General features: G+C 43.1%; 2 protein-coding genes across 5 annotated transcripts; one reads left to right on the top strand and one right to left on the bottom strand.

Annotated features, from left to right (window-relative positions):
• Positions 1–273: 273 nt before the first annotated feature.
• On the top strand, positions 274–3,567 carry LOC130348982 (zinc finger BED domain-containing protein 4-like). 4 transcript variants are annotated; one of them, XM_056554795.1, is made up of 3 exons: positions 274–2,090; positions 2,187–2,269; positions 3,429–3,567. In XM_056554795.1, the coding sequence occupies exon 1, from the start codon at positions 672–674 to the stop codon at positions 1,968–1,970; it is 1,299 nt and encodes a 432-aa protein (XP_056410770.1). In that variant the 5' UTR covers positions 274–671; the 3' UTR covers positions 1,971–2,090; positions 2,187–2,269; positions 3,429–3,567. The 4 variants fall into 4 exon arrangements, with proteins under 4 accessions (XP_056410770.1, XP_056410768.1, XP_056410767.1 ...); XM_056554793.1 differs by adding an exon at positions 3,267–3,340 and having other exon boundaries at positions 274–2,269; positions 3,429–3,561; XM_056554792.1 differs by lacking the exon at positions 3,429–3,567 and adding an exon at positions 3,267–3,342.
• On the bottom strand, positions 3,425–8,878 carry LOC130348983 (uncharacterized). Its single transcript, XM_056554796.1, has 3 exons — positions 7,964–8,878; positions 6,371–6,510; positions 3,425–3,912 (listed from the first exon to the last, which is right to left on the bottom strand). Exons 1-3 carry the CDS (start codon positions 8,278–8,280, stop codon positions 3,425–3,427), a joined length of 945 nt encoding a protein of 314 aa, XP_056410771.1. The 5' UTR covers positions 8,281–8,878.
• Between the last annotated feature and the right edge of the window lie 3,070 nt (positions 8,879–11,948).

Below are 11,948 nucleotides of genomic sequence, written 5' to 3'. Positions count from 1 at the left end.
CACCACAAGCCAGTCCTGTTAAGAGAAGACAGTGGGTTGTTGTCACCTCCACCCAGTAAAAAAAAGGGCAAGTATTGCTAGTTCCAGTGCTACCATCAGCCCAGATAACCTGGACAAGGGGCACAGAGGGGAAGCTGTTGACTCCAGTCAAGCAAAACAGCCCACCTTGGATCAATTTAGTGGATTTCATTCCAGGGGGATTTCAAGACAGCAGTCCCGTAAAATTACCCGCCTCATTGGCGAGCTCATAGCCGTCGGGGGAGCTCCTTTTAACATGGTGGAGGGGGAACCGTTTAAACGTCTAATGCAGGCAGTTGCACCCCAGTGTGTAATTCCATCCCGTACCACATTTAGTCGCAGTATAGTACCCTCCTTACATTAATCTTGTGTGGAGTTAATAAAACAGGAGCTAGGCAGAGCCACAGGACAGTGTTTACATTTCACCACAGACTTGTGGAGTGCTCCCAGTGGGCAGCATGCCTTCTTATCACTAACAGCACACTGGTGGCAGCCCATTGTAATGGAACCAGCCCAAATTACATCAGGGCCAAGAAACACAGGAGCTGGTGTTGTAGAAAAACCAAAATCAGGGGCACTGCTCATTCCTACTGCATGCAGAGGTTTTAGATGAGCAGCACAGCTCGCATAACATAAACCGTGCATTACAGAAAATGGTGGCAGAGTGGCTTGGGGAGCAGGCAAATACACAGGTAAAGATGGGGTTTGTGGTCACTGATGGGGCAGCCAATATGTTAAAAGCACTGCGGGATGGCAAATTTGTTGGTGTCCGATGCTCCGCCCATGTCCTCCATCTTGTAGTAAAGGCTGGTATAGATGACACCACTGAGAGCAATACAAAGCTCTCTGAAGTGTTAGACTCCTGTAGGAAAATTGCAGGCCATTTTCATAGAAGTGTGAAGGACAGTCACATTTTCAGGCAGGAGCAGATTAAGGCAGGTCTTCCTCAACACCGCCTGAAGCAGGATGTAAGCACCAGGTGGAATTCTACATTGGACATGCTTGAAAGAATTCTGGAGCAACAAAAAGCAATACATGCAATGTCACATGAGCAGGTCATCGGTGTGACCAGACCACTTAGCAGGGAGGAGTGGAAAATAATAGCTCAGGTGGTGACTGTACTAAGCCCCTTTCGTGCAGCCACAGAAAACCTAAATCAAGAAAATGCAAGCTTGGCTCAAGTCATCCCCCTCTTTACCCATCTTGTTAACAAAATGGATGCCATCCTCAACCATAGAGAAAACTTGCCTGGAGGATACATAGTACCTGATGTTGCCACACTTGTCAGAAGACTGCATGGACAATTAAACCGGAGGATCCCAGAGCTCACTGATGCTTGCCCTGAATTGATGCTTGCCACCATGTGTGACCCCCAAATTAAGGGCAAAATGGCACTCCAAGCCAATTCCCTAACAAGCTGGAGAGAGAAATTAATCAACAGGGTGTGTGACAGGCAAAGACACTTGGTTGTGCCGTCAGAGAGGGACGATGAGGATGATGATGATGATGAAGAAGAGGAGGATGAGCCTGCTATGTCATCATCATCACCCATCACAAACACTGCTGGACACTCATCAAGAGCTGCTGACTTTTGGGCAGAAACTTTGCAAACCTTGGTCGGACACAACAGACAACCCTCAAGGATACCCAGAGATAAGGTTGCAGAGACTGTAAAAAGTTATTTGTCTGAACCCCATCTGGCACCTACAGCGGATAGTCTCAAGTACTGGGATGAAAGGAGGGCAATTTGGCCTGCTCTCTCCATGGTGGCCCAGGAGCTCCTATCCTGCCCCCCAACCTCTGTGCAAAGTGAACGGGTATTTTCAGTCACTGGCAATATTCTCTGCCCACAGCGTTCACAGCTGGCCCCTCAGCTCATGGAGCAGATGACTTTTCTTAAAGTAAACATGCCCAAGCTGGGATACCCTGCCCTAAGCTTTGACACCAATTAGTTATGAGTTCTACAGTTCAAGTTAAAAGTTGAAGTTCTTGGTTACAAATTGGAATGTTGGATCCCGTTGTGTTATCAGTTGTTTGAAAAAGTTAAGAAAGTGAACAGCACCATCAAACAGGTTAGTGGTCTGTCAATTTTCTTCTTAGCCTCCTAACATTACATTTAGAATGCTAATAATTTCTATTTAATTTATATCTTTCCCTCCTTCTTTTAGGATTTAGTGGACATTTAGTGGACATTTTTGTGGATACAACAAGGACGTCCATTTATGTGGTAAAGGAGATCAGCAAATCAGTGGTAAGTAAATGACAATTTTTTTTTCTTAAAGGGGTACTCCGGCACTTAGACATCTTATCCCCTATCCAAAGGATAGGGGATAAGATGCCTGATCGCGGGGGTCCCGCCGCTGGGGACCCCCCTCATCTTGCATGCGGCACCCCAGTTAAAATCAGTCTCCGGGGACTGATTTTAACTGGGGTGCAGCGTGCAAGATCACAGGGGTCCCCAGCGGCGGGACCCCCGCTATCAGGCATCTTATCCCCTATCCTTTGGATAGGGAATAAGATGTCTAGGCGCCGGAGTACCCCTTAAATGACAGTAGTGCTTTACAATGCATCTGACACTTAAGTGACCTCTATTAAATGGAGCACAGATCCCAGCAGCATATTAAAAGTCACAGTGTAATAAAAGTATAGCTTTAGTACCTTAAAGGGGTATTCCGGGCAAAAACATTTGATCCCCTATCCAAAGGATAGGGAATAAGATGTCTGATCGTGGGGGCCCACTGCTGGGACCCCCAGCGATCAGACATCTTATCCCCTATCCTCGCCTAACACACTCGCCTAACACATGTGTGAAAGGCTTAACTCTTCCACACCTGGAAGAAAAGCACAGAAAACATATAATGCATGAAAAACAATGTCTGAACAGGGCCTGAAACGGGAAAATGCAAAAATAAATAAATGGACATTACACCCAGGTTCACAATGCCTCAGGACCCCACCTCTCCAACTGTTGAGGTAAATAATAATAATAAATTAGAGGTACTATTGCAATACACATTTCATGCACTGGTGGAATCTGTGTTCTGCTATCAAAGTTATCATCAATCATGTAGACACCACAACAGGAGATGAATTTTTTCTTACCTACAATTTTTTTAATATTTTGATGGCAAAGGCCTTGAATGCAAATGTAGCAATAAATAACAACTGTAATCATCATTTTTTGCCTTGTATGCCTGCTGTCTACAATCAGCCAGCATAATCATACCAATTGCATGTTTATATTGTAGGAAGGATTTGGCACCATTTTGTATGAGGTTACAATATACAAGTCAACATGAAACTTTGGTAATAGAATACAGAGGTAATACAATAAACCTGAACATTGCCAACATTTCTAACATAACAAAACTGTCAACCAGCCTAAAAATAATGATTCTTTAATCTTTTAGGTTTGTGAAGGTGCCCTGTTGTTGCTGCTGCTGGTGTCAGCCAATGGAGGTGATTGGCTGATTCCTGATATTGCCATCAGGAGGTCCACCCTTAGCTGTGCTGTGGCCTGAAGGTGCTGCTGGCTGACCCGGGCCAACATCACTTGGAAGTCGTCAGCCTGCCGACGGTGAAGTCGGTGCATGGCCCTATTCAAGCGTTGCATCTCCCGTGCAAGGTGCCTCGTCTCCCTGGACAACCTGTCCCTTTCTTGGAGTACCCTAAGGTAGGTGTCCATTGGGACAGATGCGGGTGCTGGGGTTGGAGATAGTGGACTGGGGATAGCTGGTGAACAGGCAGCTGAGCTCAGGGGTTGGCCCATGTCCTCCTCAGGTACTGGCACATTATCATCTGCCTCAACGGCCCTCCGGCTCTCCAATTGTGACAGGACAGGTGATGGTGGGGAACTGTCATGGTGACTCCTTAATGAAGCCTGGCCTTGTTGATCTAAAAAAAAATAATAATAATAAAAATAAAAAAAAGGTATTTTAAAATAAAAATCAAGTGACTGAAAGCAGTTGTGTTGTTGATCATTACATGATACACAAAATACTCTCCCTAAGGCTTAACAATATAATAATTAAGTTATTGTACTGGTGTATATTTGTCATCTAACCCTATAAATGTTATACACCATTATACACCACAAATATACACCATTGCAAATAGCTAAATTGCCTATTGTGATAAAAAGCATGGTTAGCTGAGTAATTTACATAATATCCACATTGCTATCAATATAGAATTAGAAAGTACAAATTTACGAGTTGTGTGGACATGTCAAAAGATGACATTACAGTGTGTCTCATTCCTTTGACTCGCTGCCATCTTATTCTTAAGGAAAGGGGTGGCCGTAGATCACTCTACTTCCGGGCTTTCAATCATGTGACCATTTCTCAACATAGCTTACCTGTCCTCGGGGCTCCGGCGCGTCCTCTTCAGGATCCCCTGCATCGTCAGCGCTCTCCATCGTTGTCATCACGTCGCTGTGCACGCCATCCTGTCATCCAATAGGAGCGGCTTGCATAGCGGCGTAATGGCGGCGAGCGAGGATGCCGAGGAAGCAGAGGCCTTGCCGGAGCGTCGGGGACACAGCGACAGCGATGGCAGGTGACATCCAGGGCAGCGGTAAAAAGCGGTGACGGTACGTAGTGGCGGGTAAAGGAGAGTATAACCTCCAATACCAGTGGTCTTCAACCTGCGGATCTCCAGATGTTGCAAGACTACAACTCCCTGCAGTGCCCGGACAACAATTGGCTGTCAGGGCATGCTGGGTGTTGTAGTTTTGCAACATCTGGAGGTCCGCAGGTTGTAGACCACTGTCCTATACTTTACATTGCACGGATCCCTCAACATACGATGGTTTCAACAAACAATGGTTCATTTGGAACGGATTACCATCGTATGTTGAGGGACCACTGTATATGCTGTTCAGTTCAGCCATTTTGTCTGATATGCTCTATGTTAATTATTTAATTAATCTCTATGGGGGCCTGCTCTACTTCATTATTTGGTCTGATAGTACAGTGGTCCCTCAACATACGATGGTAATTCTTTCCAAACGACCCATCGTTTGTCGAATCCATCGTATGTTGAGGGATCCGTGCAATGTAAAGTATAGGAAGCTGTACCTTCCCCGCCACTCCGGACCGCATCCTCACCGTTCCCGATGCTGTCCCGCTGCTCCGGGTCCACTTCACGATCCTCCGGCTTCTTCTGCATCTTCTGCAGGGTCCGGGCCTCGCTTTCTGGTGACGTTATTACGTTGTTGAGCCGGGACGGCGTGCGTAACGACGTAATAGCGACACCGGAAAGCGAGGCCCGGACCCTGGAGAAGATACAGAAGACGCCGGAGGATCGTGAAGTGGACCCGGAGCAGCGGGGATAGGCAAGTGATCCTGTCCGGGATGCTTAAACTGCTATCCGACAGCAGCTTAAGCATTTTGCACTGTCGGATAGCAGTTAATGCGATGGCCCCGACATATAAAAGCATCGTATGTCGATGCTGACATCGACATGCGATGGCCTCTAAGAGGCCATCATATGTCGATTTGATCATATGTCGGGGCCATCGCATGTCGGGGGGTTACTGTATAGGACAACAACAGGGTAGACTAGATTCCCTGACATCTGCATGTCCCAACATTACAAATAGCATAAATGCTTTAAAGGGGTACTCCGGTGAAAACCTTTTTTCTTTTAAATCAACTGGTGGCAGAAAGTTAAACATATTTATAAATTACTTCTATTAAAAAATCTTAATCCTTCCTGTACTTAGCTGCTAAATACTACAGAGGAAATTCTTTTCTTTTTGGAATGCTCTCTGATGACATCACGACCACAGTTCTCTCTGCTGACGTTATTATAACACTTATCACTTATAACACTTTATTTATTTTTGTCCTTAGTGGGATTTGAACCCAAGGCCCCAGCACTGCAAAGAAGTGCTAACCACTGAGCCACCATGCTGCCCTTAGCATACATCTGCTATGCATGGTTGCTAAAATGGACAGAGATGTCTGCAGAGAGCACTGTGTTCGTGATGTCATCAGTGTTCCAAAAAGAAAGGAATTTCCTCTGTAGCATTCAGCAGCTAATAAGTACTGGAAGGATTAAGATTTTTTTAATAGAAGTAATTTACAAATATGTTTAACTTTCTGCCTCCAGTTGATTTAAAAGAAAAAAAAGGTTTTCACTGGAGTACCCCTTTAAGAATCAGTATTGAGCTAGGGGGGGGGGGGGATACAAATATATAGTAATACAGTTATTGTATAAGTTCAAATAGTTATTTTTTATTTTTATTTTCTTGTTGTTTTATCAATTAATATTATTGTAATACATAATTAATCATATATGTGTATATATATATATATATATATATATATATATATATCATTTTACTCACCAGATCTCTCTGCCTCGGATGTCTGAGCCTCTGGCAGGAGGTGCTTCTTCAACTCCAGCTCCCAGTTCTTGAAGTTGATGTTCCTCCTCTGCTGCTGCTTTTTTATTTTTTTGACTACTGATGCCCTGCAGTCATAGTACCTGTTTGTGTTTTACATAAAATAGTTTATTCAAGTTTATCATACCATTTCCGTTTTATGACAATAAACAGTTTTGTTGAGAAAGAATTTTGTTCTTTTGCTTGAATGCTCATATTTCTGCATTTATACCACACTACACAGATATAGTCAGACTTATCCTCTTTATCTTTACTAGTTTATCAAACCAATCCTTCAAGTCCCGGAAAATGGCAAAATATACTATAGCAGTGTTTACCAACCAGGGGTGCCTCCAGCTGTTTTAAAACTACAAATCTGAGCATGTTGGACTATACTAGTATATAGTCCATAGGTCAGTGTTTCCCAACCAGGGGTGCCTCCAGCTGTTGCAAAACTACAACTCCCAACATGCTGGGAGTTGTAGTTTTGCAACAGCTGGAGGCACCCCTGGTTGGGAAACACTGACCTATGGACTATATACTAGTATAGTCCAACATGCTGGGAGTTGGAATTTCATTTGGAGCAGCTGATGAGCCACATGTATGAGGGCATGATGGTAGTTGTAGTAACTAACTGCAACTCCTGACTTGAAAAAAAAATAAAAAATAAATAAAAAATGTCACATTAAAAGGGTGCTTTTTTTTAAATCAACTGGTGCCAGAAAATTAGGCAGATGTGTACATTTTAATAAAAAACAAAATATTATTCCTTCCAGTACTTATTAGCTGCTAAAGAGGAAATTATTTTCTTTTTCAAACACAGAGCTCTCTGCTAACATCACAAGCACAGTGCTCTCTGCTGACATCTCTGTCCATTTTAGGAACTGTCCAGAACAGCATATGTTTGCTATTAAGATTTTCTCCTACTCTGGACAGTTCTTAAAATGGAAAGAGATGTCAGCAGAGAGCACTGTGCTCGTGATATCAGCAGAGAGCTCTGGGTTACAAATATTAATGAATTTCCTATGTAGAATTCAGCAGCAACTTAATACGTACTGTAAGGTTTATGGAATATGATCAACTTTCTGGCACCAGTTGATTTAAGAAAAAAAAAAAAAAAGTTTTCAACCAGAGTACCCCTTTTAAAACAAAAATGGTACTGTCAAAAACTACAGACCGGGGTGCATCATACAGGACCGTATAAGGAGAACTAAGAAAGTTATAGGGGTCAGAATACAAAAAAATTGCCCCCTCATATGTGTATCCTCATGTCACGCATACATAATTACCGGTAGTTATGCAGATGAGCAAGTCCACTATTTTTTTGCAAGAAAGGTGGTTCCCCACTTATGGAGCATTTGCTTTAGGGGCGAAACCACGGATACATCGGTAAACACTAGATGTAATTACAAATCTAAGATGTAAAGGACATATGTGTAACAAACAATAAAGGTTATAGAATGGTATTGTCATAGACCAAGACAAGCATAGATTATGCTTTGCAATATGTCTTTGCCAACACATTGATGATGATATCATAATGAAATATTTACTCACCGATGCCTGATGCTGAGAACTGTCCTGTCCGCTGTGCCACTTCCAACTTGGGACACTTTCTCCCTCACCCGGCTCCAGGCGGCCATCTTCTCCTGGGTGCCCACTGTCGTGTTGAATAACACAAATTTTTCTGTGCTAACAGCAGCCACCAGTGCTACGTTCTCAGCCTCCGTGAATTTCGGCCCTCTTTGTTTTTTGGCTAGTGGGACTCCCACTGAGTGCAGACTCTCAGACTCAGATGTGTGGCTGCCACTGCCAGAGTCCGATATTGTCCAACCACTTTGTCTTGCGATTGGACCTGCTCGGACTTTACTCATCCTCTTCTCTCCACGCCACGACTACACTCAGACACATCATCCACACGCTCACTCACACATGCTCTATCACTCACATCCACAACAGCACGCTCACCCTCCTCTCTCCCAGACACCACAGACACAATATCTCTCATTCCAGACATTGTTTTTTTCACACAATTTACACACAATACAATCAATTTCTCACTCTCAGTACACGCTGGCAAGATTTATCAATCTGTGTGAGAGAAAAAGGGGAGTGACCACAACAGCCAATCACATGTCAGATAATGAACTCTGGTAAAGTGAAAGCTGAACTGTGATTGGTTGCTATGGGAGACCAGACCACTCCACTCTTTCTCTCACACAGTTTGATAAATCTGGGCCACTGGGTGAAAACTCTGAGCCCCTGACTGACCGGGCCTAACTTTACTTCGGCTGTTTTGTTAATCGTTAGGAATACAGAAACATAAAAGGAATAATGTAATCTGCCGAATTTGAAAGTAAAACGAATGCGGCCGAAATAACGAATACGTCCGAAGTAACGAAAGCGCCAAATGTAACGAATGTGTACGAAATAATTGACGGGTGTGATATAACGAATGCATCCGAATGATATTTCGGATGGATCCGAAAATGTACGGATGCATCCGAAAAACAGAATGAAACGATTTACTCGATAACGAATGTGCAACAGAACCAAAATTTTTTTAATACGAAAATGTACGAAACGAAAAAAAAACGAATTTTTGGGTCGTGCACAAGTCTATTACATTATTTATCCCAGGGGCCCCATGGGTTGTCAGTCCACACCTGGTGCAAGCTTTAGGCTCTATAACAACAGCGCTGCAGATGGTTTTAGTCTAGTTGCCTGTTGGGTAAAATTTTTAAATGCCATTCTCTACTGCTACCCTTCTATGCACCCCCCCCCCCATGTGCACAGAGACATCACAGTACTAGTACACAATGTACTGTGACATCACTGTACATTTTAACAGTGTGGAAGTTGGGGCAGCATGAGTAGACCATATAGTGGCTGAATGGCACAGCCCAGAGTTGGCTGAAGCATGAGGAGACCATATGGTGGCTGAATGGCACAGCCTGGAGTTGGCTGAAGCATGAGGAGACCATATAGTTGCTGATTGGCACAGTCTGGAGGTGGCTGAAGCATGAGGAGACGATATAGTGGCTGAACGGCCCAGCCTGGAGTTGGCTGAAGCATGAGGAGACCATATAGTGGCTGAATGGCACAGCCTGGAGTTGGCTGAAGCATGAGGAGACCGTATAGTGGCTGAATGGCACAGCCTGGAGTTGGCTGAAGGATGATGAGACCATATAGTGGCTGAATGGCACAGCCTGGAGGTGGCTGAAGCATGATTATTATTATTTTATTGGCACCATTTTGGAATAATGTAGACCAGTATGGTGGATCTAGGGGCCTGCAGTACCTATAAGAATATATATCCATAACAAAGAAATTTTTGGTCACATTATGGGTACACGTACTGTATATGTTGTGGATTTCCTGCTGAAGATTATTTCATGCGCATTTAATATAAGAAATAGCTAAACACAGCATCACATCTTCAGCATATACCGTATCTGTAAGAATACCCTTATTATTAAAGTAACAATTTAACAATTTCATCATAACTCCCAAAAACATGGTGAAATTAATTTCCCATTGACTGGCCATGATTGTTCTAGCATGAACTACCTTAAAATAAACCTTTCAATTAAATTTTTTAGATGTGTCAAAAGTTTTCATTGATGGAGGTCTGAGTGTTCAGACCCCCACCAGTCATAAGAATAATCCAGGAGAAGTCCGCACAGTCACACGCCCCTCTCCCTGCTCAGTGTGACTTCATCAAGACATGGTCCGTATAATTATTTTGAGTGTGTGTCTCGATGACAGAGCTGGTAGAGAACGTGCTGAGTGTGGATATTTCCTGGTTCACTCTCCTGATTGGCAGGGGTCTGAACAAACAGACCCCACTGATCAAAACTATTGACATGTGACTAGGACATGTCAAAGGTTTTTCCAAGTGACAGTGCCCTGGAAAATAGGTTTGTGCAAGGTGAAGGAATACAGAGCAAAACTGATATGTTTCGCCACATTTATTTAACTGTCTGGTTCCCCATAACCACCATATCCGCGCTGAGATTTCATTCTGTATACTGCTCTTAAAAAATTGCTGTGATTGGTTCCTATAGGCAACACAGACAGATTTTGTCAGTTTTAATAAATCTGTCCCAGTGTGTTTGCCCTTCTGCATGACGTAGGGAATGTTGCAGGACAGATATTCTATCTTTGGTGTTCTTTGAATCCCTGTGCCATACCACTGTCCCTTTAGGGACTGCAAGAGGCATAACAAAGTTATATATTTTTTTATAATTAAATAATTAATTATTCAAATGACCACATGTGCTTTACACCTATGAACTATAGCAACTTGCAACTAAAATAGCCCTTGCCTGTCAAGACATGAATTCCATAAGACCTCTGAAAGTGTTCTGTGGCATTCCCAGCAGATTCCTGTAAGTTGCAATGTGGAGCCTCCTGGAATTAGTCTGGTCTTTCCAGCACATCCCACAAACGACTGTTGGATGAGATCTAGGGAAATTGGAAGGTAAACCTCAAAACTATATTCTATGTCTTCAATATACTCCAAGACATTTTTTTAAAGTGTGGCAGTACACATTATCCTGTGGAAAATCTTTAGCAAAGTCCGATTTGCTGTGCTCGCAGAACTCTTCAAAAAGTTCAGTTTACAGAGAATATGTTCTATGCACACCTGCAATGCAATAACCCTCAAAACTTGTGGAAAACACTGCCTAAGGGTGCGTTCACACAGAGTAATTCAAGAGGAATTTACTCGAGTAATTCCTCTTGAATTCTCCGCTCCAAATTCATTCACATCTCCTCTGCCCATTGACTTTAATGTTTTTTCCGCTGTTCTGTTCACACTGCGGAAATTCTGCAAGTGGAATTCCGACGCTGAATTCCGTTCCGCTTGATGAATGAGCATGTTCATTCTTCAAGTGGAATCCGCTAGCAGAAATCAATGGTAAAAAAAAATGGAATTTGGGCGGAAATTCATATGGAATTTGCGCGGAAATGGCTGAAAAACCCTTCACTTCTTTCTCCCCCAAATCCGCAAAAATCCTGTGCGAATTGCGCGTAAAAAAATAAATTTTCACCTGGAAATTTTTCGGCGTGAATTACTCTTGATTTACTCCGTGTGAACGCACCCTAAGAGTTCTAAAGCCCTGTATAACACTGCTTGGTCACCTAGGAATATAGTCAAGTAGTTCTAAAGTTGTTTTAAGGCTAAGTTAATGTCAAACTTACAGCAACAAGCAGCAATCCATAGTAACTTATAAAAGTTGTAGGTAGGTGGACTAGTGATAGTTATAATAGACAGCAGGCAGTGGTGGACTGTGGTATTTGTTGTAGCCAGAAGACAGCAGGAAGTTATGGACTAAGGATGGTTGTAGCAAGCAGACAGTGATGGACTGGTTGGAGTTGTAGTGGTCAGTGGACTGCAAGCAGTGGTAGACTGATTGAAATTTTAGTAACCAGTGGGCAGAAGAGATCGTTGATGTGCTATCTATTGAGTAGCATCAGGCAAAGGCATTTTAAATTTCTCACTGATCCATGCTTGATTCATTTTAACAAACGTAAGTTT

Source organism: Hyla sarda, unplaced genomic scaffold, assembly GCF_029499605.1.
Source record: "Hyla sarda isolate aHylSar1 unplaced genomic scaffold, aHylSar1.hap1 scaffold_899, whole genome shotgun sequence".
NCBI lineage: Eukaryota > Metazoa > Chordata > Amphibia > Anura > Hylidae > Hyla > Hyla sarda.
This window is presented reverse-complemented; position numbering and strand designations above follow the sequence as displayed.

Excerpts from the sequence above, each read along its gene's own strand:
- LOC130348982 (XM_056554795.1), top strand. The coding sequence starts at position 672 with ATGGTGGCAGAGTGGCTTGGGGAGCAGGCAAATACACAGGTAAAGATG.
- LOC130348983 (XM_056554796.1), bottom strand. The coding sequence starts at position 8,280 with ATGAGTAAAGTCCGAGCAGGTCCAATCGCAAGACAAAGTGGTTGGACA. Across the intron at positions 6,511-7,963 it reads GTTCTCAGCATCAGGCATCG|GTACTATGACTGCAGGGCAT; the intron begins GTGAGTAAATAT and ends AAACACAAACAG. Across the intron at positions 3,913-6,370 it reads ATCCGAGGCAGAGAGATCTG|ATCAACAAGGCCAGGCTTCA; the intron begins GTGAGTAAAATG and ends ATTTTTTTTTAG.